The 27,180-nt window shown below is 35.2% G+C and overlaps 1 protein-coding gene across 2 annotated transcripts in view; it reads left to right on the forward strand.

The window, feature by feature from the left end:
• Positions 1-27,180, forward strand: part of LOC149085812 (uncharacterized) — a 50,031-nt gene that overhangs the window by 12,873 nt on the left and 9,978 nt on the right. The window contains exons 8-15 of one of the 2 annotated variants that reach the window (XM_089232238.1): positions 2,606-2,692; positions 3,121-3,211; positions 12,259-12,310; positions 12,972-13,081; positions 15,958-16,127; positions 17,810-17,910; positions 18,693-18,834; positions 26,279-26,362. In XM_089232238.1, the coding sequence (XP_089088364.1) occupies positions 2,606-2,692; positions 3,121-3,211; positions 12,259-12,310; positions 12,972-13,081; positions 15,958-16,127; positions 17,810-17,910; positions 18,693-18,834; positions 26,279-26,362 (837 nt within the window). The remainder of the gene's footprint in view (positions 1-2,605; positions 2,693-3,120; positions 3,212-12,258; positions 12,311-12,971; positions 13,082-15,957; positions 16,128-17,809; positions 17,911-18,692; positions 18,835-26,278; positions 26,363-27,180) is intronic. The other variant, XM_089232239.1, reaches the window with a different exon arrangement.

Below are 27,180 nucleotides of genomic sequence, written 5' to 3' on the forward strand. Positions count from 1 at the left end.
TGAATGTGAGATGGTCTCCCATTTGAAAGTCTCTATATAGAAAGCAGACAGACTTAGGGTATCCAGACATCCAAGTTTTTTCTGTTTTATTCTGAAATTTGAAATTATCAGAATTTTTTGTAGTTTTGAATTGAGAAGGCTGTATCATTAACGCTGCTGCAAGTTCAGATGGAATGTGTATCTCCCACGTCATTACGGTACAGAACAGCCTGCTTGGTACTCAAACTCACTGCCACTCTCACCAGACACAAAGACTGATGCAAAAATAATTGCAGGGTTCTTAATGGGCCTAATAATTTTTTTTTCTTGTTCATTTCATTATTTAGATTATTTGTAACATTTTAATGGTTGCGATTCAACCACCTAGTTTTACTATACTATAATTTTTCAATTATTATGTTATAATACTTATTGTTATGCACTTAAACATGGCTAAATACATAGTTATATCCCCCCTCATTTGCAATCATTTTTCACATGAACAATTATATGGGCACGGTAGCCCAGGTCGATAAGATGCTCACCTAAAGTACCAAAGGATGTTTAGAGGTGTCGCGAGTTTAATACCTAGTTTGTTCTTGTCAGAAAACTTTCTTGACACGGGTACAACAAAAAAACGGCGACTTGACCGCAGCAAAAAAATGCTACCACAGGGAGTCCCCATCAAAGGGTTAGTGCACCAACCTCTCGATGAATATAAAAAACAAGCCTGCCGTTCGGAATCAGCAATAAATTTTAGGTCCCGTCTAATTAGCCCTCCTGTGCAGAAAATGACAGTGGTGCGACAAAAATGATCAAAATGAACAATTATATGAAAACATTGAAACTATATTTCTTTTATGTTTTAAATATGTGATTCAACAGTGAACCAAATTGTACAAGACCTAGGCTTTATTGCTAATAGGGCACATTGAAATTTATTGAAACTTGACACTAATGCCCTCCGAAAAAGTTTTTAAAGATGTCATGGTATTTATTAATGAATTTGCATCATGCCCCAATTTTTATCAGGATTTGTCCTGATTTTTTAGTGGTATGATCTGGCAACCTTAGACAAACCATTTAATATGATACTTACAAAACAAAAAACTCTTGCATCTGCCACTTTGACTTCCGTTCTCGAACTTGCATATTTTTGCCATCATAAATACATTAAACATACATATGCACACAGCACTTCCTGGCCTGTACCAATTCATTAGAAGTTCCCCAAAGCAATGCTTAGAACATGTAAGTGTTAGTGTTTATGGAAAAAAGAAATTTGAAGAGTAATTTCACTCCCCTCAAAAATTTGAAAGGGTATTTTTTTAATGAAAAACATAAATAACTCCATTAAAAATATACTTAAAGTTTGAAGAAGTATTTTCACTCCTGAAAAAAATTTGGAGGAGTGAAATTGAATTTTGATGTGTGATCACACATCTATATGCATATTGGCAAACACTGGTAAGTGGTTTAAATTAGTGATAGTAGTTTAAACTCTCTTTGTTGTATTTTGTACTCTTTGTTAATTGCATTTTTAATTGGGTTGCTTTTTTTTTTAAATATATGACATCCATATTTTTATGGGCTTCTTTTTATCAGCCACCTCGTTGGGCATTTTGCCTGTTGTGGCGTTGTATTTGTATTTGTATTAGTAGTAAGTGAAAAATATTGCAGAATACGCTAAAAATATGTCACATGAGTCTATATTCAAGTTCATACATCTGAGCAGTAAAGCTGAAGCACACAACACTGGATTGGAAGGTATCTCAACACTGGTAGGAACTATGCAGTACTGTCCTGGCATTTTTAGTAGCAAATTGCAAGAGATATGTTTATACTTTGATTAATTATTAATGAATTAGAAATGGTAGGTGTGGTTCCATGAAACCTAGCAGTGCAACCATAGGTCTGTTTTACTGTCCCCCCCCCCCCTCCATACAAGAGAAAAAATAAATAAGTCCTCTGTAGACACATTTAGCTGAAACAAAGTTCAGCAAAGATCTAATAGGAAAGTCTTGAAGCTCCCAGGATTCGATGAAATGACGACCCGAGTGCTCAAACCTATGTGCAGAATATATTTGACATTCACAAAAAAGTGAGTTGCTGTTTCTTCCTTATATAAACAGCCTCTACATGTTGAATCATTACTAACTCTTTGAACATTAAGATGACTTTTAGGAGTGCAGTGACCAGTAAGTAGACCACCAAATACTTTTTTTAATTGAACAAACAACACAATAGGCAAAAATTTAAAATAAGACAAAAAAAAATCATAAGTCAAAAAGTTAATTAACTAATCAAATCTCACCATGAGTCATACCAATGACTTATATACAAATTTCTTGTCAACATACCAAGGTATATTCTACAACAATAGTTGTGCAGGCAAGCTACACCTAGTATGAAATGTAAAAAGAATAATTTTAAAAGCCTAATGCAAAATTTAAAAGCTGATGAAGATTTGCTGAGCTTCATCAGCTCCTTTTGCCTGAAATTAAGACAGCCAAAATTTATCTCTTTTTCTTGTAGCAAGGAATATGTTTACTCATACAGTTAATCCCTGCTCATTTTGATGAGACTATATGCATAACATCAAAATTATGATTCTTTTTACTTTTAGGTGGATTACTACATAGAACAGACAAAGGCCAATAATCATGCTGTACGAGAAGCAGCCTGTGCATGCATTGCTGAACTTGCATTGAAGGTGATAAATGTTGGAGTTATAAAGATTTTTGATACTGTAGATTTATAGTCTTTAAGTTCAACAATAATATATAAAAATACAAAATTTAAGCCTACAGCAAAGCAAATTGACCAACAAGGAGGCTGGGGGAAAAAACATATATAAGGAACATAAATGTATATTTATAAATACAGTCAAACCTCATTAGTGCATCATCCGGTTAACACGGCACTCCGCTTAACGGGTCACTTTTTGGAAGTCCCAGTTGTCCTCAGGCAGGAATTGGCACAGCTATGGCTTACTCCGTTTAACGAGTCACTCCGCTTACTAAGTCATATTTTTGCTCTCCCAAGAGCGACTCATTAACAAAGTTTGACTGTATTATTGAAACAAATGCCTATTTTTTTCTCATGTACACAGGCTCCATCTTTTATTTTTCTTGTTTCCAGATTGATCAAGAAGTAGTGAAACCACATGTCGAAAAACTTTTGGAGACTTTGCTCGAATGTTTCAAAGATGAAAGCTGGCCAGTAAGAGATGGTATGCTGCATAATAATTATTTCAGGTTATTTTTATGATCCTATTTTTTTTCACAGTTGAAATGGTCTTGCACAAAATTTTGTTATGTTTCAAACGATAGTGTTAAGAAAACTGAACTTTGAGTATAAATATGAAGTTTTAATTATTGATGTAATTTTGTAGATATAAAGTACATGTTAATAATCAATATATATATATTCACAATTTTGTCATTTAAAGTTGTATTACAATTTATACAAATAGTGACCAAGCAAATTGTCCAATGAGGTGGCAAAAAATAAAATTATGCCTATAATAAATATTGATGTATTCTACCTAGCTTATTCGAGTATAAAGTTTTAATTATTTATGTAATTTTGTAGATATAAAGTACATGTCAATAATCAATATATGTATTCACAATTTTGTCATTTAAAGTGTCAATTTATAAAAATGGTGACTAGCAAATTGTCCATTGAGGTGATGGAAAATAAAAGTATGCCTATAATAAATATGGATGTAACAAAATTTTAACTGGAACACTCACATTTTTGTAAAATTGAAAAAAAGAAAGGAAATGAAAACTATTTCTCTATATACAGTAAAACCCTCTTAACAGACAACCCTCAGATGTGGTCACCCCTCTTTTACGACCAAATAATAATTTCCCCTTGTACAATAAAGTACCCTGATTAACAGTTGCCCCTCTCTTATGTAAAAATTGTTTTCTCCCTCCAGTGTCTACAAAAGAGATGAATCACTGTATATAATGAATTTTTTTAATATTACTGATTGGTATTTTTATAAAAACTAGGGATGGGAGAAATAATGATTTAGCAGAATCCTAAATACTCTGCTAATGTTTTGGCTGAATACCGGATATTTGGCAACTGAATATCAGTTTCCTTAAAATTCATCAAAATTTCAAATAAAATTGCCATTTTTAACTGAAAATAAAATTATTGGTAATTTCAAATGATTGATATTGAATTTTTAATTATGCAATTTATTGTTTAAATAAATAATAAAAAACTGGTAACTGGATAGATTTTTGTTACCATGATACAATCAAATTTAACAATGACATTGTATTTTAATATTACAGTGATATCTCTGCTAACGAAGATGATTCATTCGAGCTTCTGCCCTAAATTTAAAGATAAGTTTTTTAAAACACCAAGGAGCAATATAAAAAGGGTAAAAACCAGAGTTGTGGTAAAAAACCATTTTTTTTTCAAAAAAAACCAGAAACTGGGGGTTTTTGGTTTAAACCATTTTTTTTTTTTTTTTTTTGGTTTTTATAGCATTTACATTAAAAACAATAAAATTTGTGAATAATCATTAAAACTTCTAATAATTAAGTAAAATAAAATGTTTATTAATGCAATCGACACTATTTCCTTATTAAATTGATCTATAAATATTTTTTACATTTTAACAAAAAACTTACTTTTGCAATTTAATTACTTTATAGCTTAACTCAGGGAATTATTTTGTGTTTGAAAATTATTAATATATGTTATTATTAACCATATAATAAGTTAGAGAGATGTTTTCCCAGTTACTTTCAATATGCTTAATTAGGAAGCTATTTTGTAAAACCTGTGATAAAGTTTTCTTTGTCTAAGGGGAAGAAAAGTACTAAAAAATGTAAAGTAGATGAAGCTGTACTCTTCCAACTTGTGGGAAATTTACTAGCAGGAAATAGAATCTATATTGCCAGTCAGGGCAAAACGATAACTTAATCCCACGATTTCATAATTCATGGAAACATCACAAAAATGAAATCCTTAAATGAACAACTACAACTTACACAAGTAATGTTAAATGTGTTGTTCACCATGTTCTAGATATGAGGTGGAAGCGCAAAAATGCTTGTTTAACAACAGCTCAGAATATGCCATTGTAATGATGTCGATGTAGATATGGATGTGCTTTCAATTCTCCGAAATTTGCAATCCCACCACTGTACATGACATTTTGAGGTACCCCTCCCCCAAGTCAAAAGTTACAAGGATTAAGGTCAGGTGAACGTGGTTCCAGATGTTGTGTCATCCTGTTGTTGAAATGGTTCTTCAGCAGCTGTTTTGCAATGTGAATTTTGATAAAAGTTGTGCTATCTGTACACACTGATGCAGTTGAAGTGTGAATATGATAAGTGGAAAAATAAATTATACAACTGGCCAAGTACCGCATCATCTACTCGTACATTTATAATTATTTTTTTTCTTTTTCCATCAGAACAAAATTCTAATACTTCAGGAGTATCGATGCAAATTTTCAAGTCATTTTGACCGGTGGTTCTTATTATATAGCATTGAATTTTATTTATAAATGCCCTGTAAATAACTGATTATTTTTTCATTACTCATTTACTACTGTACAGTAAAAACTTGATTAACTGGGGCTAGGGGTAAAGGTGAAAGTATTAAAAAAAAAGAATATTAAGCCTGGTGGTGATGTACAGTACGAAACGTGCAGCTAGTTATTTAAAGAAAATGAAAATGTCTGTGAAGCAATGAAATATTTTAACGCACACTGACTCCAGTTATATATCACCATACGACAATTTGCAATCAGTGAAGTTGGGTGGGAAAAGAAGGTGCCATCTATCAGTGGTCACCCCAGGCTTGGTAGGTAAAGAACTTGTTTTTGGTGTTCTTGCCTAGATTCGAACCTGTGGACTTTGACGGCAGCCTTCATAATGAAAGACCAGCATGTTACCACTGCGCTGCTGAAGCAATGAACTGGTATCTTTGTCCTTTAGGGGCAGATAGTGTCTTTATTAGATTGATTATAAGACCACCTATCTCTATCATGATGGTGAAGTCACTATTGTTTCTGCTTCTTTGTGAAGGAAAATAAAAAACAAAAGCCCATGAGAAAATACACCACTGCCATATTTAAATTCATAATGTGATCTTCATTTATGAATTTGCTAAAGATAGAGCATTAGAATGCAACCCAAAATTAGAAAATGTAGTAATGAGAAATTTTGGTACAATATATAACTTTAAGGTACATTACATGGAAAAATATATATATTCAGACCATTTTTATGAAATTTTTAGAAAAAAAAACCACTTATACTACTTAAAGATATACCATCAGAATGTTCCCAAAGACTAGAAATGTGGTAAGAATGAAAAAGTTTGGCTAATAATGAATCAATATGATATTTTGCAAGGGAAAAATATTATATTTATGCCACTTTTATGCGATTTTTTGAAAAAAACCACTTGGTTAAAACCAATATGGTTTAAACCGAACAACCCTGGTAAAACTGACCAAAAGCTAAAATGAACAGCTTTAAAATTGGATAAATGAGAATTTACAAGAAGATAAAGGTACTGGAGATCTTTTTATTTTACTCAAATGTACTCACACGCACAACCGACACCAGCTTTAGAAAATTTTCTAAAGCTGGTGTTGACACAACCTAGTCTTTCGTATAATTCCCCCATATATTTGTGATTTGGTCAGCTCGTTTCTGTGTATGATACATACAGATGGAAAAAATAAGCTCTTAGAATGTCCAGACTGTTCAATTCAATGTTAAAAGTCTTGCACTGAAAAAATTCATGCTCTGAAAATGTAGGTTACCTTTTTTAATGCATTTTCTATTTCTATGTATTTTCTATGCATTTTCATCAAAAGTGTTTGTTGGCTGAATCCATATTCATTAGCCGAGGCAGAAAAATCATGAAAAATTTTCATTAGCTGAAAAATTCATAAGCTGAGGCATTCATTAGCCAAAGTATCACTGTACTTACAGAATGAATTTTTTTTCAACACTTGTTACAATTTTACATCTAATTAAGAAAATGTCAACCATTAGTTACTTTTAAATGTTAATGCACCTTAAAATGTACAACTTATTTTTTCTCTCTTGATGTTCTTTGCCCCCTCTCAGTAGCTCGATACATTTCTTGTCTAGGTACATCCTTAAGTTAGTGAACTTCTATAATTCATGCTCCCTTCCACATCCATTTTCAGTTTCATGTTTTCCTTATCCTAGAAATTCTTTCCTGAGATAACCTCTTTCACAGAAATGAATATACACCAAAAACTAAAATATAATCAGTAAATTTTTAATTTATGTAAAAAATTCCAATTAATATAATTTCCGGCATTCGAGGGACCCGGGTTCGACTCCCGGTAGAGGCAGAGATGAGTTTTTCCTTCCTTAAAAAAGAAATAAAAAAATCAACATCTCAAATAATAAATATCTTCACAACATCCAGTCTTCCGTATATCTTGTATTAACAAGTGAAGAGCGACATTCATGTCATATTATAATTTCTTTAATTACTTTTTTGTGCTTACATTTACACAGATATTTGGCCAAATATGTAAGCATTATTTGGCGGAACCAAATATTTGACAAAAGGGCTAAATACTGAATAGCAACTGAATATTTGTCCCATCTCTAATAAAAACCATGACAAGGCTGTTAGCTTTAGCTTATTTAAATTTTTAAGCATGTCAAATAAGACTTTTGTTGTATGTTTCATGCATATTAGGTGAATATTTTCTCACAAAGTAGTTCTGCTATTCACTGTGTTGCTGTTTGAAATATGTAATGTTCACAAGCATTATTGTAAACAAACTTTTTTCCGTCAATGTTAAAAGTATGTCTGTGATTTCTATTTCTGAAACCATGAATGACACAAAGCTCTCTACATACTTTCATCAAGGTACATATAAAGAAGCTTATTTATCTCATTCACTTCAAAATGTGGAAGACAGTGGCCACACCACTTGAACAGGAAATATGCATAACTTTGGCATCTTACATAATGTTAGGGCCACTCATACACTCAGAATACATGTTCCAGCATGTACCAATTTGTTAGAAATTCCCCAGGGGAATATTCATGAGATGCATGTGTGGTTACGTAGTAGTAATTATGGCCAGAATGATTTATAATTTTTTCTGTTAAGGGCATTTAGGCTAAATATCCAAAAGCTTTATCTTGTTGGCACTTGATGTTTATACAAATACAAATACAAATACAACGCCACAACAGGCAAATTGCCCAACGAGGTGGCTGACTTAAGAACATCGTGGATCCCCGAGCCATTTTCTTGGAAGCCCTACCTACTACTACGACACTACACGTGCACCCCGTCCACACCCCGCCCCGCGGAACCCCCCAACGAATCGGTACATGCGGGACGGAATGTGCGTGTACGTGTAGTGAAACCTGACGTGAAGTTTTTGTTGTTTCTATGTAATGCTTGTTATGTGTAGTGCTGCCATCTGCCACTAGTTTTCTAACTATGAGTGAAGTGTTATGATTGAATGATTTATCGTTGTAGGACTGTTGCTCTCTGTGGCGAGACTTTTTAACGGGGAGATCGGCTCGCATTTGCGCCTTGAAGTTGGGAACCACAGAAAACCAACTTCAGCCGACCACCACTGTGGGGTTCGAACCCGGATCCTCGCATCGCGAGTCCGTTACTATAACCACTCGACCACCACAGCGGTAAATTATGTATCTGGAAGTGCATGTGTAATTTCTGCTAGGGTGGTAGCCACGAATGTCCAAATTTATTATAAAAAATCACTACTTTATGTTAAATGTAACAGCAATTTTTGTGTTACTGGTGCAAAAAAAAAAAGTGTGGTAGATGTCATGGTGCTCCTGCTCTAGTTTAATGTGTTTGTTCCTTATGCAGATTCAGATGTATTGATAAAATTACTAAGCAGCATAATAGTGAACAGATTGAAATAAGCAAAAACATAATTCTCTGTGTAAAGACATCATGATGTGCTTAAAAATCTTGAATTTTATCACGACTCACCTAGCTCCTACTTTTAAGCTGTTTTTTAAAAGAATATGTTTGAAAGTCAAGTTCATGTTGTAACTTTCTATAAGAGATGTACACTTGCTAACCTGCTAAAACTCTGCTTAATATTGCACTTTACAACCTACTGCACGCTAATTTTTTTTTCTTGTTGTTGGTGAATGTTATATGTAATGAGCATCAATTTCAGTAAAATCTCCCATAATAGCACTTCTGAAAAACAGCCACATTTTCTTGGAACAGAACGTGGTTTGCATTAACATTAAGGTTAACTTCAGACCAGGGGCGGTCTTAGGGCAGTGCGACCGGTGCAACTGCACCTGGCGCCAAATGAGAAGGGGCGCGAAACGCGTTAAATATACATTACTAGAAAAATATCTTTAAGATACGTATTTATAAAAAAGTATCTATAAAATATACATGAAAAATGCCCGAGATGAGATTTTTTTTTTTTTTTCAAAAAAAAAGAAACCAAAAGGGTTTGAGTGTATATAATAGTACGGTTATTTTTAGAAAAGCCCGATCACTGGCCAGTCTCCCGACTCGTCAGACTTTCCTATTTTACTTCAACCAGGGGCAGCTGAGCGGCACTGGGTTTGCTCTAAAAGGGCGTCAAATCCAAAGTGAAAGGGCAAAGAAAAATTTGAAAAAATTATTAGTGCCCGAAGTAGGGAGGGGCGCCAATTCTGAGGTAGACAGGTCGAAAAAAAGTTAGGGGAAATGATTTCTGCCCCCTCTAGTAGGAGTGCCAAATCCGACGTAAATGGGTGAAAAAAATTACAGAAAATTATTTCTGCTCGCTTTAGGAGGGTCATTATATCCGAAGTGGAAACGCAAAAAAAATATATTTAGGAAAACTCATTTGTGCCCTCTCTATAGGAGGGCCGTTAAGTTCGAGGTAAAAGAGCAAAAAATAGGAAAATTATTTCTGCCCGCTTTAGGAGCGCCAAATCCAAGGTAAAAGGCCAAAAGAAATTCGACATATGTTATGGCATAAAATATCGCTGTTTTTTATAACGAATCTCAAAACAAAGCGAAAGAAACAAACATTTTTTTTTTTTAATTGGGGAGGTCAGGGAGCCCAAAAATTGGCCCCACTCGGGTAGAGATTTTGTCTCGAGCTGCCCGTGAGTGCAACATATGTGTGTATGAAAAATTTTAACTAACCGTACATATGCACAACTGAACATCTTTTCGGAGTTTCATAGATGTTGTTCCAGATACCCTGTGAGTAACGGTAAAGCCTCCTATGAGGCTCCTAGACAGTATCTATGTATGTTACGGTAAATGCGTTGAATCGGTAAAGTATATCGGTAATGCATAATCGCCAATCGTCTCAGTAAGTTCGATAAATTTTGCAACATTTATCACTTTTACCGGCGATTATGCATAATCCTTTTATAGCACCCTGTATGCACAAACTTGCGGTTGCTTCTTTTCGCTTGAGATATTCTTTTTTTAACCTCAGGGATGTTTAGTCCAAACTTCAAGAATGAATTATCGTTGAAATTTAAGCCGAAGTCCCCGAGGTTAAAAAAAAAATCTAGAGAGAAAAAACAACCCCTTCCCAGTGCCGTCTTAACGCATGAGCCCACCCGGGCACGGCCTGGAAGCCTCAAGAGAAGAGGGCCTCACAAAAATGAGATCTAGTTAAAATTTCCTAGAATTTACTAGGTAGGGCCTCAGAAAAACCAGTTTGCCCGGGGGCCCATGATGCTCTTAAGACAGCTCTGCCCCTTCTCCAGGGCCGTAGCGTGCTTTCTCGGGAGCACTCTTTTCTTGGAGTCTCCTTGAAATAGTTATGCTCAGAAAAAGAAGGATTTACTAGTTCCCTCCCCCCCCCCATTCCGCTCGGGACCCAAGTTGCTCAGAATAATTAGGGGGGGGGGCCTGCCCAAGCTGCAGGTCCCGGTGCTTTAGCTGGTGTTTACCTGCCCCTTCCGTTTTTTAGTACTGGGTCTGAAAGGGATAATTTCAAATGAAGTTCATGAGTTCTATAAATACGAAAGAAATCATACGGAAAAATGATGCATTCGTGATGCATTCCCTGCATAAATGTGTAACGTTTTGCTTTTTTAATGTTTTTAAATCTGTTAGTTAAATCAAACAAGTTGGGTTTTATCCTTGTTTACAAGTTGAATGGCAGTAATCCCATTCTAGGAAGAAAGTTTTTCCCGACTTCTTCGTCTCTTAATATCCAACCAAGACGTGGGGATGATGAGGACGATCACCACACCAAGAGTCTTATAATATGGTAGAATAAATCTGTCCCGTATTTTACGGGACAAGTAATGACTAGCAAAAATTTCCTCCTCCGACACGATTTGTGCCTGGGGTGGGGGCGCTGACTAATGCTTTTGCACCGGGTGCCACTTGGTCTAAGACCGGCCCTGCTTCAAACTATGATTGCCAAGTAATGCCCACTTTTGGAAAATAAAATTAAAGAAAAACAATGCATTATCAGCATTATCACATAAGAAAATTAACCCTAAAGATTTGCTTTGAAGGAGTTTTTACTTCTTTGAGCCATTTGAACACAAAAATAACTATGGGTACTTTCCTATATCAGTGGGTTTTCAAAATGTGGTCCACAGGGTTCCCCAAGTAGATGCTAATGGTTGTGCTAGACGTGTTTCAGAAAGAACAATGCAGAAATTAGGGTTAGAATTTGGCAAGTGGCTATGGCATAGACCAAAGAGTCAGATAAGCACTAATTAAAAAGATTGCCTTAGATAACAATAAAAAATAACTGGTTGCATCAGAGGATGAATCTGATATGGAGAATGCATGTCCCAGAATGTAAGGATTGCAGCACAGCTGTACATATTTTTCTTCATTAAATTTTTGAGTTAAATTAACAATAAAAGATCATAAATTTCTTCATGAAATTTTCATATATTTTCAATACAAAATAAATGTCTTGCGCTACAAAAACAGTTTTTCTAATTAATTATAGCATGGGTTGTTATAATTTTACAAGCAGTTTCAGAAATATTGAACCTCTTAACAAAGGTAACCTCCCAGTAACTGCTCCATTTGCTCGGTCCTGTTAGTGGTGGTCATTGGGAAATTTCACTGTAATAATATCTCAGGTAGTGTTGCTGTGTTTTATGCTCATTGTCTTAAAATTACTGAAAGCAGTCAAATTAAGCTTTGACTATTTTTATCAATGTCTTTTTATTGTTTTATTACTGTTACATTGTGTTTGGATTTTGTATATTTCTAACAAAATTATATCTACTTTTCTTCCTACTTAGCTGCTTGTCTGGCCTGTGGAAACTTTGTGTTATGTTACCCAGATGAATCTCGGTAAGTGGATGATTCAACATAATTTTTTTTCCATTGTAGGTAAAAATTACAATAATTGATACTGATATTTTAAGATCAACCTTGATTGAACCTAAATTCACCATTTATTAATTAAAAATTATCATTTTTATGAATTTTCTACAATGCTAATATGAAAAAGAACAGTTAATGTCATTTCTATTTTTCTTCAAATCTATATACAGATTTATGGAGATTAATGAAAAAAGAATATATGACATATTTGATTCTTTGAAATGATTGTACAAATTACATGATGTATGAAATAAAAAGTTATATAGAATAAGTTTGCCATTTTTTCAAATCTTTTAATGGCTGCTATTTTTATCAAATTGACAACCCTCTTTTGTTTGTAACGGGAACTAGACATCTTCATTTGATTGGTCCAGGAAGGATGGACTTAAAATACACCAATTAATCAGAAACTATGGCAAAAATGAATGCATGTCATGACATTTTCTTGTTGGTTATACATTACCAGTAAAGGGGTTATGTGACTTTATATAGGCTACTTTGGTCCAGCAAATTCCTTGGCTAATAAAGGCCTTGTTGTTGATAGACACTTAGTTAATGGAGGCTCTATTGTATTTTGTTTGATTTTGCAAACTACTCATTAGACACGTATTTTGTCTTTTTTTCCAAGAGGAGTGATGTCCTTACTATACCCTTTGTTCTTCGAAAACCTCAAAGATCCTATACCATCTGTCAGGCAGGGGGCTGCTGGAGCATTGTCCAATGTTGTTAAAGCTTTTGGTATGTAATTATGGAAACTTTACACTTTTTTTTTCACAATTTTTATTTTCATTCTTTAGATTCACAGAATAAACAAGACCTTAAAAATTGAAATTTTGTGAAAGTTTTTAATAAATCCAATTTTTTTTTATATAGAATTTATATCAATTGGTTCATTTTCTGAAGCTGACACAACAGCTTTTTGTAACTATACTATGAAAACATAGCCAAAATTTAGTCTTAATACATTTTAAATACCATCTTGGTCTAATTGAATCCCAACATATCCGTGAGAGTTATAAAGTAAAGTTATAGAAAGAGATGGACTTTCTTACTAAAAGTTGCTCTTTTGCCATGAAAATCAGTTTCAAATCAAACATCTCCTATACAAAATAATTAAGATTCTGCCGATTTGCTTTGCTTGCCAAAATACACCTATAACTAAAGTATAACTATGTAGTTTGTATATAGGGTCTTTATATAACAGACTTATCCATAATTTTGTCTATGCAACAGTGTTTTAACTACACTGGTGTAAGAAATTAAGAGAATTTGCAGACTTGGTCGATTATCTCTAGAACTACTATACCGATTTTAATGAAATTTGATATGAACATACATTGATACAATACAAAACAAATAACTATTCATTAATTGTTATACACACGCATGATCGTGCGTAACACTCGTTGGAGTCGGAAGGTATGAAACAACAGTTGCAGAATAAACAAAAAAATGAGTTAATAGATGGGTTGATAGGTGGTATGGTCCCCTCTTCTCTTACAGATATACAGGTCTCGCAGCATGATTTCATACTTGAAATAAGGCAGTTTATCATTTCCTGTGGCAAATGGTCCCACTCGTTCAGCACCGCTGTTTTCAATCCCTGGATGGTTCCCGGAGGGGGGTTGCGAGTTGCAATTGCCCTCCCCAGAGCGTCCCTATGCTCTATAGGGTTAAGGTTTGGAGATCTGGCTGGCCAATCCATCTGGCGAATATCCTCACTCTCTAGAAAATCGTCGAGCAGAAGAGCTCTATGTCGCTGTGGTGGTAGAGTGGTTATAGTGACGGACTCGCGATGCGAGGATCCGGGTTCGAACCCCACAGTGGTGGTCGGCTGAAGTTGGTTTTCTGTGGTTCCCAACTTCAAGGCGCAAATGCGAGCCGATCTCCCCGTTAAAAAGTCTCGCCACAGAGAGCAACAGTCCTACAACGATAAATCATTCAATCATAACACTTCACTCATAGTTAGAAAAACTGGTGGCAGATGGCAGCACTACACATAACAAGCATTACAGAGAAACAAAAAAACTTCACATCAGGTTTCACTACACGTACACGCACATTTCTGCATGTACCGATTCATTGGGAGTTCCGCAGGGGGGGGGGGTGCATGTGTGGTGTAGCAGTAGTAGGTAGGGCCTCCAAAAAATGGCTCGGGGATCCATGATGTTCTTAAGTCAGCCACCTCGTTGGGCAATTCGCCTGTTGTGACGTTGTATTTGTATTTTGTATGTGGCCTCGCATTATCGTCCATTAAAATGAACTCAGGGCCAACTGCACCCTGAAAAGGCGAACATAGGGCTCCAAGACCTCATCACTATACCTCACACCAGTCACAGTGCCTCTCAAAGACATGGAGAAGTGTGCGGCCATCCAACATGATGCCTGCCTAGACCATTAAACCTCCTCCGTCATAATGGTCGATTTCGCGGACATTGGAGGGTAGGTAGTGGGTCCCTGGTTCTCTCCATATGAACGTACGGCGAGAATCTGTGCTTAGGCTGAACCGGGACTCATCAGTGAAGAGAACGGTCGCCCATTAATCCATACTCCAATCTCTATGCTCTCTGCACCATGATAAACGGATTCTCCTGTCCGTAGAAGTGAGCGGGACGCAAACAGCAGGTCTTCTTGCAAACAACCCTCTCTCATGAAATCTTTCGGAAACAGTCACCCTTGATACACGGGTTCCTGTGGCTGCATACAAGTCACGAGAGAGCTGAGAAGCTGTAGCACTCCTGTTATGCCTCACTATAATCGACAAATGGCGATCTTCTCTGGCCATCGTGGCTCTTGGACAACCTTGCCCAGGCTTTCTCTCAATGGATCCGGTATCGTGGAACTGTTTCCATAAGTTACACACGATGCTGGGAGTTAAATTGAACTCTCTACAAATCTGGACTTGAGATTGGCCTGCTTCTAGCCTCCCCACAATTCGCCACCTCATTCCATCATCTAAACGTTGGTGGTTACTCATTTTTACTGTTACAATTTGAAATTAACGATTGCTGCAAAATAACACCAAGAAATTCGCCGAGGTGTGCTAGCGAACGAAATGCGTCTTAAGTTACGCGCGCTTATAAAGCCTGTTTCTCTACTGGCTACACACACGTGTACGCTTGCGTATTTGACGTACAAGATTTGCATTTTTGTCTAGAAGCAGTGGTTTTACATTCAGTTCAGTTCTTTTCATGAAATTCGATAAAATATGAAAATTCTCTTAATTTATTTCAACAGTGTAGAACACTCACATTTTTGTAAAATTTGAAAAAAGAAAACAATTTCTAAATGTATAGTTATGTAATGAATTTCTTTTATATTACTGATTAATACTCATATAAAAACAATGTCAAAGCTATTAGCTTTAACTTATTTAAATTTTTAAGCATGTCAAATAAGACTTTTCTTGTATGTTTCATGCATATAGTTGAATATTTAAAGTACTTCAGCCATTCTCTCTCTCACTGTGTTGGTTTGAAATATGTAAAGTACCCAAGCGTTATTTTAAACTAAAAGTTATCACATTTATTTTTTCCCCAATGTGTATATCTATGATATTTATATTTCTGAAACTTCTCTGAATGACACAAGGTTCTCTTCATCCTTTTATCCAGGTAAAGAAGCTTATGAAATGTTGGTTACCAAAATAAAAGAAGGCCTTTTAGGTGTCAAAAACCAGCCATCTGAGTCACACAAATATGGCCAGCTAGACAAAAGTCCCGCTACGTTCAGTGTGGTCAAAAGGTTAAGGGACAACGACATGGAACTACATACCGACAAACAGGTGAATTCCCCCCCCCCCTTTTTTGATTTTTTTATATTTTCCAGTCATTCTATGGAGATAATATATAGCAGGGGTGCACAACATCTATACTGTGGGCTAAATGCTGCCTGCAGAGGGGAATAATTTTTACTAAATAGGTAACTGAAGTGAAAGAGTTTTAGCTTTGTAGAGATTTTCGTCACTCTTTAGCATGCAGATATACAGTAGAGAAGCAGTGAGATAGTAAAACTAATGTGAGGAAATAGCATATAGTACTTACTATAAGGAAAGGACAAATCTATGATAATACAGATTCAGGCAGGAATTAATCAGATGATCAGACATTTAAAACTCTGCATAAAGTATGTGTAACTGGTTTTTAAGCTTTGTAAAGAAATTGAGCATAAGTTTTTTTTGTGACTCATTGTGAAACCATTATTTTGACTTGCTCCGCAGAATGGCTTTTTTCCTGTCCACTATCATCCAACTTTTATTCTGCAGTCTCCTCTGCAGACAGCCATACTTTTACGGAATGCTGAGTAGCTGTTTTAGAGAAGTTTCATTATATTTACAGATGTTTCCAACCTGATAGTGTCACACATGAACAGGATATACAGAAAGTATTTATGTTGATGTATAAAGATTATAAGGTCATCAAGTCATTCAGTCAATGCATCAAGTCATTCCCTTGACCCATCCCTTGGGATATGCGAGCATAATAAACTGACTTGTCTTCCTGCTCAATACAAATCTGACAAAGTGAGACAGGAAATACATTCCCAAATCAAAAGTCAGCGAGGTTAGGTTCAAGACGGGAAGATTGCTGCCCTCTCTTACTTTATCTTGCGTCTGGTTTTGTGTTGGCTACTGATACACAAACACTTTCAACCAGAATGAGACAACAGCCAGCACTTTAGTCCTGGACAATCCTACCTCATCGAAGAGAAGCACCCTCGTATACTCTAACTCATACTAATGTGGGTTCATGTTACCAGATGATCCATGAGGAGGTAGACTGACTGATTTGGCCATTGGTGGTGTAACAAGATCTGGCCCATGCCCCAAGATTATAAGGTAAAACAAAAAGAACTATATCAGGGGATGGTGCATTTAAAAAAGTACAAAAACTTGTTTTGTTTAACTCTTATGTATAAGGGAGTGGCCATGGACAAGATAGCCACCGACTGCATGCAGAGGTGGGGTGGGGAATGGGGCTGGTTTTTGTAAGTGGTGAAAAAATAATCTTAGTTCCCGATTTCAAAAATTCAAGTTATTTGTTGAAAATAAGTGATAAAATCGGGCATTTCGTAAAAAAGTTTAGACGGCCAAAATTACAGATATGTCCTGTAAAATGCTGCTCTTATGGTCACCCGATATATACCAGTTTCTTGCCCGCGAGTGCAGAAATACCGCATATCTGGCCAGCGGGCTGAAAATGTTGTGCACCCCTGATATAAAGTATTTGTGTTTTTGAGCTTACAATTCATATTCATCTATTTTTGGGATATAAATGCTTGCATGCTTGCTCATACGTTGGACTAAGTACATGATTATTTATTTATACATTAGAAAAAACTGATTCGACGTATGTATCTCTGTATAATGCAAAATATTTTTTATAATAGACTACTGCAAAAATAATATGAAATACAATGAACCACGTTATGTAATCTCATTATTCTCAAAACCTTTCTGTCTTGAAGATGTATTCGTGTGGTTCTCTGGCACCGAAAATGGGGAGAGGCGGTGGATGCAGCGATCATAAGTTCAAGAAACCATCTGAGCCATGGGAGTTGGCAGATGGGTAAACAGATTTACTAAATTCTTGATTTAGAAATGAAAAACTAAGTGTGTGTGGTGTTTGTGCTCAGCTTGAATGAATGATTCTTTAACAATGTATCCATAATATGGTTTCAAGTTTTCTTTTAATATCATGTTGAAGATTATTTTATTCATCAGTGTATAAAACGTGTGAGCAGGTTCCCCCAGTCAATGTTATTATATTGGTTGAGAGATAGTAGCGATCCACTACTGCATCAGACTTCCTTCTTTTCTGCCCATTTGACATCCTTTCTCAGCCATTTATATAAGAATCACAAAAAAACAAACAGACCATACAAATACATTGCTATTTCTTTCTTTATCATTATATAAACTAATGCTTTTATACTACAATTACAGAAAAACATGAGACACAGTTACATTTGAAATTCTAACTTTTGAATGTGGCAGATGTAATGACCAAGGGAGGAAAAATTTCAAACTCATAAAAATAACAAACATTACAAAACTCATAAAAATAACAAACATTACAAAACTCATAAAAATAACAAACATTACAAAACTCATAAAAATAACAAACATTACAAAACTCATAAAAATAACAAACATTACAAAACTCATAAAAATAACAAACATTACAAAACTCATAAAAATAATAAACATTACAAAACTCATAAAAATAACAAACATTGCACAATTTTCAAATGTAAGTGAACTAATGTAACTCATCAAAAATTTGAAGCTTGCCATGATCCAGTATTTAAGTTCACAATTGGAACTGATGTTGACTTTCATAATTTTTAGATGTGTCCATCTGATTGCTGAATTGTGTCAAGTTCCAGAGGTATCTACAAATGTTACAGAATTATTTTCACTTCTTGTTGCTGCTTCCAACATCAGGCACTATACTCATCATGTATGCTTATTGGAATCACTGTGCAAGCAGGTAACTGAATTCCTTTTGTTAAAAATAAAAACATTCTGTTGTATCGTTCAGTTATTTGGTTCAAGAAAGTTCTAGGATAAAGACACTGTGAGTGACCGTTTCAATCACTAACTGCAATAGGCATTTTCAATCTGTGTTATCAGACATCTCTGTGCAACGTAAAGCATCACATGGATTCACATGTTAGTTATGAAGATTGTTCATAGTGTTGGTCAGAGATAATGCTAGGTAATTTTAAATATTGCAATTTCTGTCAATAATCTGCAAATGCTAGGTTTAAAAATATGTGATTTTCTCTCTTAACATAATTTTTTTCTTAGTGAAAATTATAGGTTACTGTGTATTATCTTCAGTCCCCCCAGAAGTTGGATAAATATTTTCTTTGTCAAAGATAACAGGGAAAGAATCCCAAGAGCAAGCTAAAAAACAGGATCAAAAAATCCTTTCCATCTGTTAATATTTCATCAATGGTGGTAGAGATACAGTATTTGAATGTTAATCCCGAGCTTTAATGAAGATTGTATATTGTTTTATATAAATTTTCATATTGGAAGCTTAGTAGTTGATTCTAATTGATTATCAGATTTTCCCCCAACAATCAAGTGGTTAGTGTACTAGCCTTCGGCTGCACAGGTCTGTGTTTGAATCCTGATTTGGGCATGAATGTCTACTAACACCATCAAATTCCATAGACAGATTATACAGATCTCTTGGGGAAGCATAAAAGATTGTTACGTGCGTTAATAGTGTTTCAGTTTCACACATTTTGTTAATGTACTGTAGCATTTCACATTGCAGTATTCCGTTCATATATAAAGTAGTACGTACTTCTTCCTCTAAAGTGAGCACAACTCTGCTCTGTTGCCATATTGCAATTTACTATTTTACCAACTTTCAGGGGCTAAGTAAATACCACTATTTAACTGTACATGCATCTTGTAGACATTCTACTGCGGAATTAAAATTCCACCATTGCTAAACTAAACTGCATATACAATAAATTAAATATTGCTGCGGATCATAAGAAAAATTTCATCCTTCAAACTAATGAAATTTGCACGTACAATTATATTCAAGAGGTTATAGTTGTAGTGCCACTGTTAATGAACCTTTTGTCACCCTATTACTGATATAATTTTCTACCTACAATCCCTGGCTGCATATTATCCACATGTGAGAATTTTGCTGAGAAAAGATTTATCCTATAAAAAACAGCAGAATGTGATCAGCATTTACAAATTTTTGTTATTCATATGCAGGGCTTGATAAATCTCAGGCAGCAGGCCACCACTGTGGCTAAAAAAATGGGTATTGGTGCCTAAAATTTTTATGTGCGACTACTAGCTCTGGCAACAGAAATAAGCTTGGCTCTTAAAATATTGAGATGCCACTTAGATTTTTTCTCGATTTGTCAAGCCCTGGTCATTTATGTCACTTCTAACCAGGCTTGGATCCAGGGGTAATGTATTAGGAAGAGTGACTTATTGAATAGAATTGTAGGATTGTCCCATATTTTACAGCATAGATCCATTTATTAACCAGCTCTTATGAAGGGCAATCACTGTATCTGTTCCTATCTTTAATGAAATTTAAGAAAGGGAAGGGGTTCTTGGTCATGCTTTTTAGAAAATATTTTGATCCTTGTACTCCATCTTTCTGCCATATATCTTTGAATTTTTTTTTTTTGTGGATTATTTTCAAAAATATTTTTGACTATTCCAACCTCCCTCAGATAAAAGCTGCATATAATCCCTAGTGGTGTGTAATCTACATTAAGAAATTGCAATTTTTTTTCCAAGGTGTAATCCAGGGATCAAAAGCACACTAAACATATTTTTACCCTTAAAATATCTTAAGACTCTGTGACCAATTTCACTATCACACCATTTGGGAAAAATTGCCATAGTGGTCAAAACGTTAAGAAAGTGATATCTGAATGTGTCAGCAGACTTTTTGAATGACATTACATGTAAAGATCTATAAACTAACATAAAGCAAATCAGCACTTTATCGAAACTCAGTTAAGCATGTTATAGTACCTCTGATGAAATCTGGTGATACTGTCAGTGGTCAAATTATTATGACTACTTCAAAATTTCACCTAAATGAGTTATGGCATTTCACTTTTACTGCCAAATGCCTGAATTTTATATTTTTTAATTTATTTAATATGAACACATGATGATGACCTTGGCCACGTTTAATGGACGATCTCTTTCTTCAGAAAATCGTTTGCAGGTGTTGGAAGAAGAACGGGAAAGTGTAAATTGGGACATCTTAGGCATCTGTGAAATAAGAAGAAAAGAAGAGGAGAAAATCGAACTTGCCAGTGGACATGCATTTTACTACAGAGGAACAGATAATGGAAGAACCAGTGGAGTAGGATTTCTCATTCATAAAAAGTAGAAAAATCACATCGTTAAGTTAGATAGCACATCTGCTAGAGTTGCAAAGCTGGTTATGTAAATATCAAGCAGATACCAGATACAGATTATACAAGTCTATGCACCAACAACAAGCTATTCTGAAGAAGAAGTAGAAGACTTTTATGAAAAACCAGACGAGCTGTATAGTAAAAGAAACCATCATATCAAAATAGTAATGGGTTAATTCAATGCCAGAATTGGAGAGACAAGAAATGGTGATAGCTCAGTTGGAAGTCATGGTTACAGTGTACGAAACGACAGAGGAAACCGACTCGCCGAATTTGCAGAGAGCGAACAGTTATGCATCATGAATTCATTTTTTAAGAAGAAACCTCAAAGAAAGTGGACCTGGAGAAGCCCAACTAGAGCAACTAGTGAGATCGACTACATCCTATCTAATAAGAAGCATATGATCCAAGACTGCTGTGTTCTCAACAAATTCAATACAGGAAGTAATCATCAACTGGTTATATGTAGAATAAGGCTTAACACTAGAATGGAAAGAGCGAAACTTATCAAAAATAGAAAAACTGTCATCGATGTGGTAAAGCTTCAAGAAAATCGATATAAATTCCAGTTAGAGCTGAAGAACTGATTTGATTTACTATATAACACCACTGCGGATGAACAAGATGTCACCACGATGAACAAAACTTTAACCACTACCCTAAAAAAAGTAGCAAAAGAAGTCACTGGAGAAAAAGAAATCAAACCAGTGAAGAAAATAACAAAAGAAACAAAGAAACTTATGAAAGACCAGAGAGAATTTCAGATTAAGAAGAATGACCCTAAATCAAAAGTGGAATATGCAGAACTTTGCAAGACAGTACGAAAGCGGATTACAGAAGATGTCAGGAAGTTTAATTGCAATATTGTAAAGAAAGCATTGGAAGATAATAGGAGCTTAAAATCAGCAAAACAAAAACTGTGTTGGGAAAAAGGAAATTTTTGCACTAAAAAGGAAAGATAAAACCATCACAAAAGATGAGTATTGTTGAGGAGTTTTATAATACTCTATACAAACATGAAGAACAGGATCGGAACGAATTAAAGGGAGCAGGAAGAAAAGGAAATGGAGCCAAATTTCTACTAGTAGCACCTGTGTTGAAAGAGGAAGTCTATAAGGCTACAAGATGTATGAAAAAAGGGAAATGCCCAGGTGAAGATGAGATTTCAATAGACATTATTAAAGAAGCAGGAGAAAAATTTGCCAGTATGCTAGCTGCCTTGTTCACAAATTGTCTCACAAGATCAGATGTGCCTGACGATTGGAATAACGCAATGATGGTTCTTCTTTACAAAAAGAGCGAAAAAGAGGATATCAAGAACTATCAACCAATCAGTCTCCTATCAGTAATTTATAAAATTTTCACCAAAGTGCTGATATATAGGCTTGAATCCAAATTGGACAAAGCTCAACCAAAAGAACAGGTAGGATTTCGAAGTGGATTCAGTACAATGGATCACATCCAAACAATCAGGGAACTTATAGAAAGACACAAATAATACAAATTACCATTGTGTGTGGCCTTCATTGATTTTGGGAAAGCATTTGACTCTGTCTTCACATCTGCTGTTGTTAAAGCTCTAGATATAATTGGGGTAGAGAAGACTTACATCAATATCATCAAGAAAATATATGACAAGGCAACTGCAACGATTCGTTTGGATAAAGGAAAAACAAAGATTAAACTTGGAAAAGGAGTCAGACAGGGTGATACTATCTCCCCAAAACTCTTTACCACTGTTTTAGAAGAAGTATTCAGAAAACTGGATTGGGATAAAAAAAGGAATTAAAATAAATGGAGAATTTCTCAACCATTTGAGTTTTGCAGACTACATTGTTGTTATCAGCAGTAATCCAGATGAACTAGAGGAAATGATACAAGAATTGCAAAGGCAAGTATTCAGGTGGGCTTGAAAATGAATCTGCAAAAGAGTAAAGTTATGTTCAACCCCTTTGCGTTGAAGAGGACAATCTTGCTCAGCAACACAGAAATAGAAGTAGAAAGCTACATATACCTGGGACAAGAAAATACCATGGACAGCGGAATCATTAATGAAATAAACAGAAGGATCAGGATTGGATGGAGCACTTTTGGCAAAAACTGTGTAATTCTGAAGAGTCTATGTCATAATGCCTGAAAAGAAAAGTTTTTAACCAGTGTGTGCTACCAGCACTGACTTATGGAGTTGAAACATGGATACTCACAAGCAAGAAGATACAAAGGCTGCAGACAACACAAAGGAGCATGGGAAGATGTATGTTAGGCATCACAAGAAGAGACAAAAAACGAATCACTTGGATAAGGAACCACACAAAGGTGTATGATATCATGGAAAGAATTAAACGTTTGAAATGGAAATGGGCTGGACATATTGCAAGAAGACAGGACAGCAGATGGACTACAAGTATTCTAGATTGGTACCCCGTGGTGTTGAACGTCCGAGAAGGCGTCCCCACGCAAGATGGATTGACGAGATCAGGAAAGTGGCAGGAGTCAACTGGATGACTAAAGCATCAGACAGAGCAGAATGGAAAAATTTAGAGGAGACTTTCATCCAGCAGTGGATTGAAAATGGTTGATGATATGAACGCACAAGCAAAAGTAATAATTTTACTGGTTTTGAACTTTAAATGTTTGTGAACAACAGCTGTTAATGTTAGCATGCGAGCTTTGATGAATCATGCGTTCAAGTAAAGGGTCTGTGACATCTGTTTTGAGAACACTTCAGTTCTTTCTTAAATAAACAATTTCTTCATTAGCCTGAATCATGATGCCATGTAGATCTACATACACTGAAATAATTTTAACAAGAATGAAAACTTCAGACTATTCAACAGTGGTTCTCAAACTTCCATCATCCATGGCTCCCTTGTCCTAATCACCATTCATCCAGGGTTCAACAGAATAGTTTAATACTGAACCACATCAAGTAACCAATAGGTTCACGTGAATATTGCCAGCTCACCCGAGTGCCCTTTGGAAAGATTGGTGACATCTCTAGGAACCGTGATGAACACTTTGAGAACCATTGCAATACAAGGTATAGCATGTTGCATTGGAAAGAGCAAGACAAAGAACTGTGAAGGCCACAACTGGCAAAATGCTCAGTGAGGTGGCTGAAAAGATGTCCATAAAAAATATGGATATCAAATATAACTAAAATACAGCTGCCAGAAATAAGAGCAATTATCATTAAAAAGTAATTACATACAAAAATAAAACTAATAAAAACTATTAAACTAATAAATAAAACTAATAAAACTAAAGTATGATGAAATTAAATGCACTGCCCATAAGAAGTTATGATTGTCTTTTTTTTAAATGTGTTCATTGTGATAGAATTGATGACTCCCAGGGGTAAGCTATTCCATTTATATTCACAACTCTGTTAGAGAAAAATTCCCTTTGTCACCACAATCTGGAGTTGTCCCTTACTAATTGATACTTGTGTCATCCTTGTCGAAACACTCAATTGACGGTGTATTAGTAACTCATGGTCCATCGTATTCATTCTGTTGAAAATTTTGTAAACTAATAATTTTAATAATAACCCCTAACTCCTGTATTCTTCCAATGTAAACATATTCAGGAAATCGAGTCTCTTTAATTCTCAAGCCCTGTGTATCAACAAGAGCACACCTGACCATATCAATGTCTCTTTGTGGGCACAGTCCCCAAAACCCTCTTTGTTAGAAAGTCTCACCACAGAAAGCAACAGCCCTACAAAGTATAAATGTTCAATCGTTACACTTCACTCACAATTTGAAGTATAGATAGCAGCACTAATTCATGCACCACACCATATATGCACTCACACTGTTAGGTGCACACACACCACAACTCAATCGGTAGTAAATTAGCCATATGATAGACCAGAGTTATGCTTAATTTGAAAGAAAAAGTCTCCAAAACCTTATGTTATACTCTGATCCAGGACAAACTTAGCCCCAGAAAAGTGTAAGGATTGCTTTAAAGAGAATGTGAAGAGACCTTTTCAAAAATGAAACTGAGCATTTTGTTCGTTTTTTCTTACCACCGCTGAACAATATTCAGAAAACCTGAGCCTCTCATCAATGAGAATGCCCAAATCAATGATCCTAGTTGCATCCGGAATAATATCACCATTCAACTCGTGAGATTGGGTTGTTTAAACCAAAATGAGCGACTACGCAGTTGTAGCTCTGAAAGTCATGCTCCATTCATTAGCCATGCTGCAATCATATTCAAGTTCGTCTGGAGCCTCTTCCTATTGTTTTGATTCTTGATTAACCCAGTAGTCGGGTAATCTATGCAGTAGTAGCATTATTTTTTTTGAAGAAGAGTTCTCATTTAATTTTTAAATCAGCATAGCCACAGTTGTAGATGACCTGATCTGATTAATTTGCCCACTAAGCCGTGAGCAATAGTCCAGATGAGCAAATTCTCATATAAGTGTTTGGGAGTTAATTTTTTTTATGGATCAAGAATCTTTAGCCCAAAATCTTCTTACCTGGATACCAGCCATAATCCCCCACGTGCAAACACCAGCGTGAAACATTTTAATACAAGTTCCGTGCTGGAGTTATAATCTGGGGGGGGGGGGGGGTAACGCTTATTATACATTCTTCTATCATTCACAAATTTGTTCACCTCAATCATGACAACTAGAATAGCTTCTTATTCATATGAACTATCTAATTTTTCTATGATTAATTATTTTACAGTTGTTTTTTTTAAATCACACATTAAGATGCATTCTCAATTTTTTACAGACCCCATTGTACCAATTAATGAAGGCCACTGGTGCCTTTTAAAGTAATGGTTCAATATATAATATAAAATAATTCAATCAATTTGTTTTTGATTCCAGCTTGTGGACCACCTGAAACTTTTCTAAGGATCTGTGGACCCATGGTTAAGAACCCATGCTCTATGAACTTGATAGATATATCATTCTTTAATAGAGAGCATTTATTTAAACATTAATCAGTGACATTTGATTTTTCTTTCAAATCTACCACTTCACATTAGCTTCCCAACATTGCAAAAGGACTGGGGAAAAGAATTTTCAAGCAGCACTTGGAAATGTTTCTGGAAATAGTTTTCTACACTCTCGTAAGTAAACTCCGCCTCTGATTTGTGTCACTTGATATTATCTCTTTCAGTTATTATAAAAATACAGTGAAACCTTTATAATTTGACACCACAAATACAAATACAACGTCACAACAGGCAAAATGCCCAACAAGGTAGATGAGAAAAAGATGCCCATAGTAAATATGGATGTCATATATTTCAAAAATACAGCAACCCAATTAAAAAATGCAATTACAAACTATATATATACATGATGAAATATTATACAATGCCCATAAGAATACTTATGGTTGTCTTATTCTAAGTATGGATAACTTTTCGATATACCCCAACATGTTATCGTATTTCTTTTTAAACATCTCAGTTGTGTTACAATTTACTACCTCCAGGCGTAAGCTATTCCATTTATTAACAACCCTATTAGAGAAAAATTCCCTGCGACCTCACATTTTCCCTTACCAATCGATACTGGTGTCCCCTTGTAAAAGCAGTTGATTGACGGCAAATTAATAAACCATGGTCTATCCTATCCATACTGTTGAAAATTTTGAACACTTCGATCATATCTCCTGACACCTGCGTTCATCCAATGTAAACATACTCAAAAAATCAAGTCTCTCTTCATAACTCAAACCCTGCGTACCAATAAGGACATGCGTAGCTCTTCTCTGCACCCCTTCATCCATTTTTATGCGCTGCTAAATAGCTGAAGAAAAAAAAAAACAAAAAAAAAACGAGGGAAAAAAAACTTTTGTTTATCGGTCTGAAGTTAAATAACTATATACAAATAACAAAAAATAATGTTGTGTAGTGTATGTAATGATAATATCTCTGGA

Source organism: Pholcus phalangioides, unplaced genomic scaffold (genome assembly GCF_987345545.1).
Source record: "Pholcus phalangioides strain wild (caught in Gottingen) unplaced genomic scaffold, Ppha-v1.0 ptg000005l_1, whole genome shotgun sequence".
In the NCBI taxonomy this organism is placed as follows: domain Eukaryota; kingdom Metazoa; phylum Arthropoda; class Arachnida; order Araneae; family Pholcidae; genus Pholcus; species Pholcus phalangioides.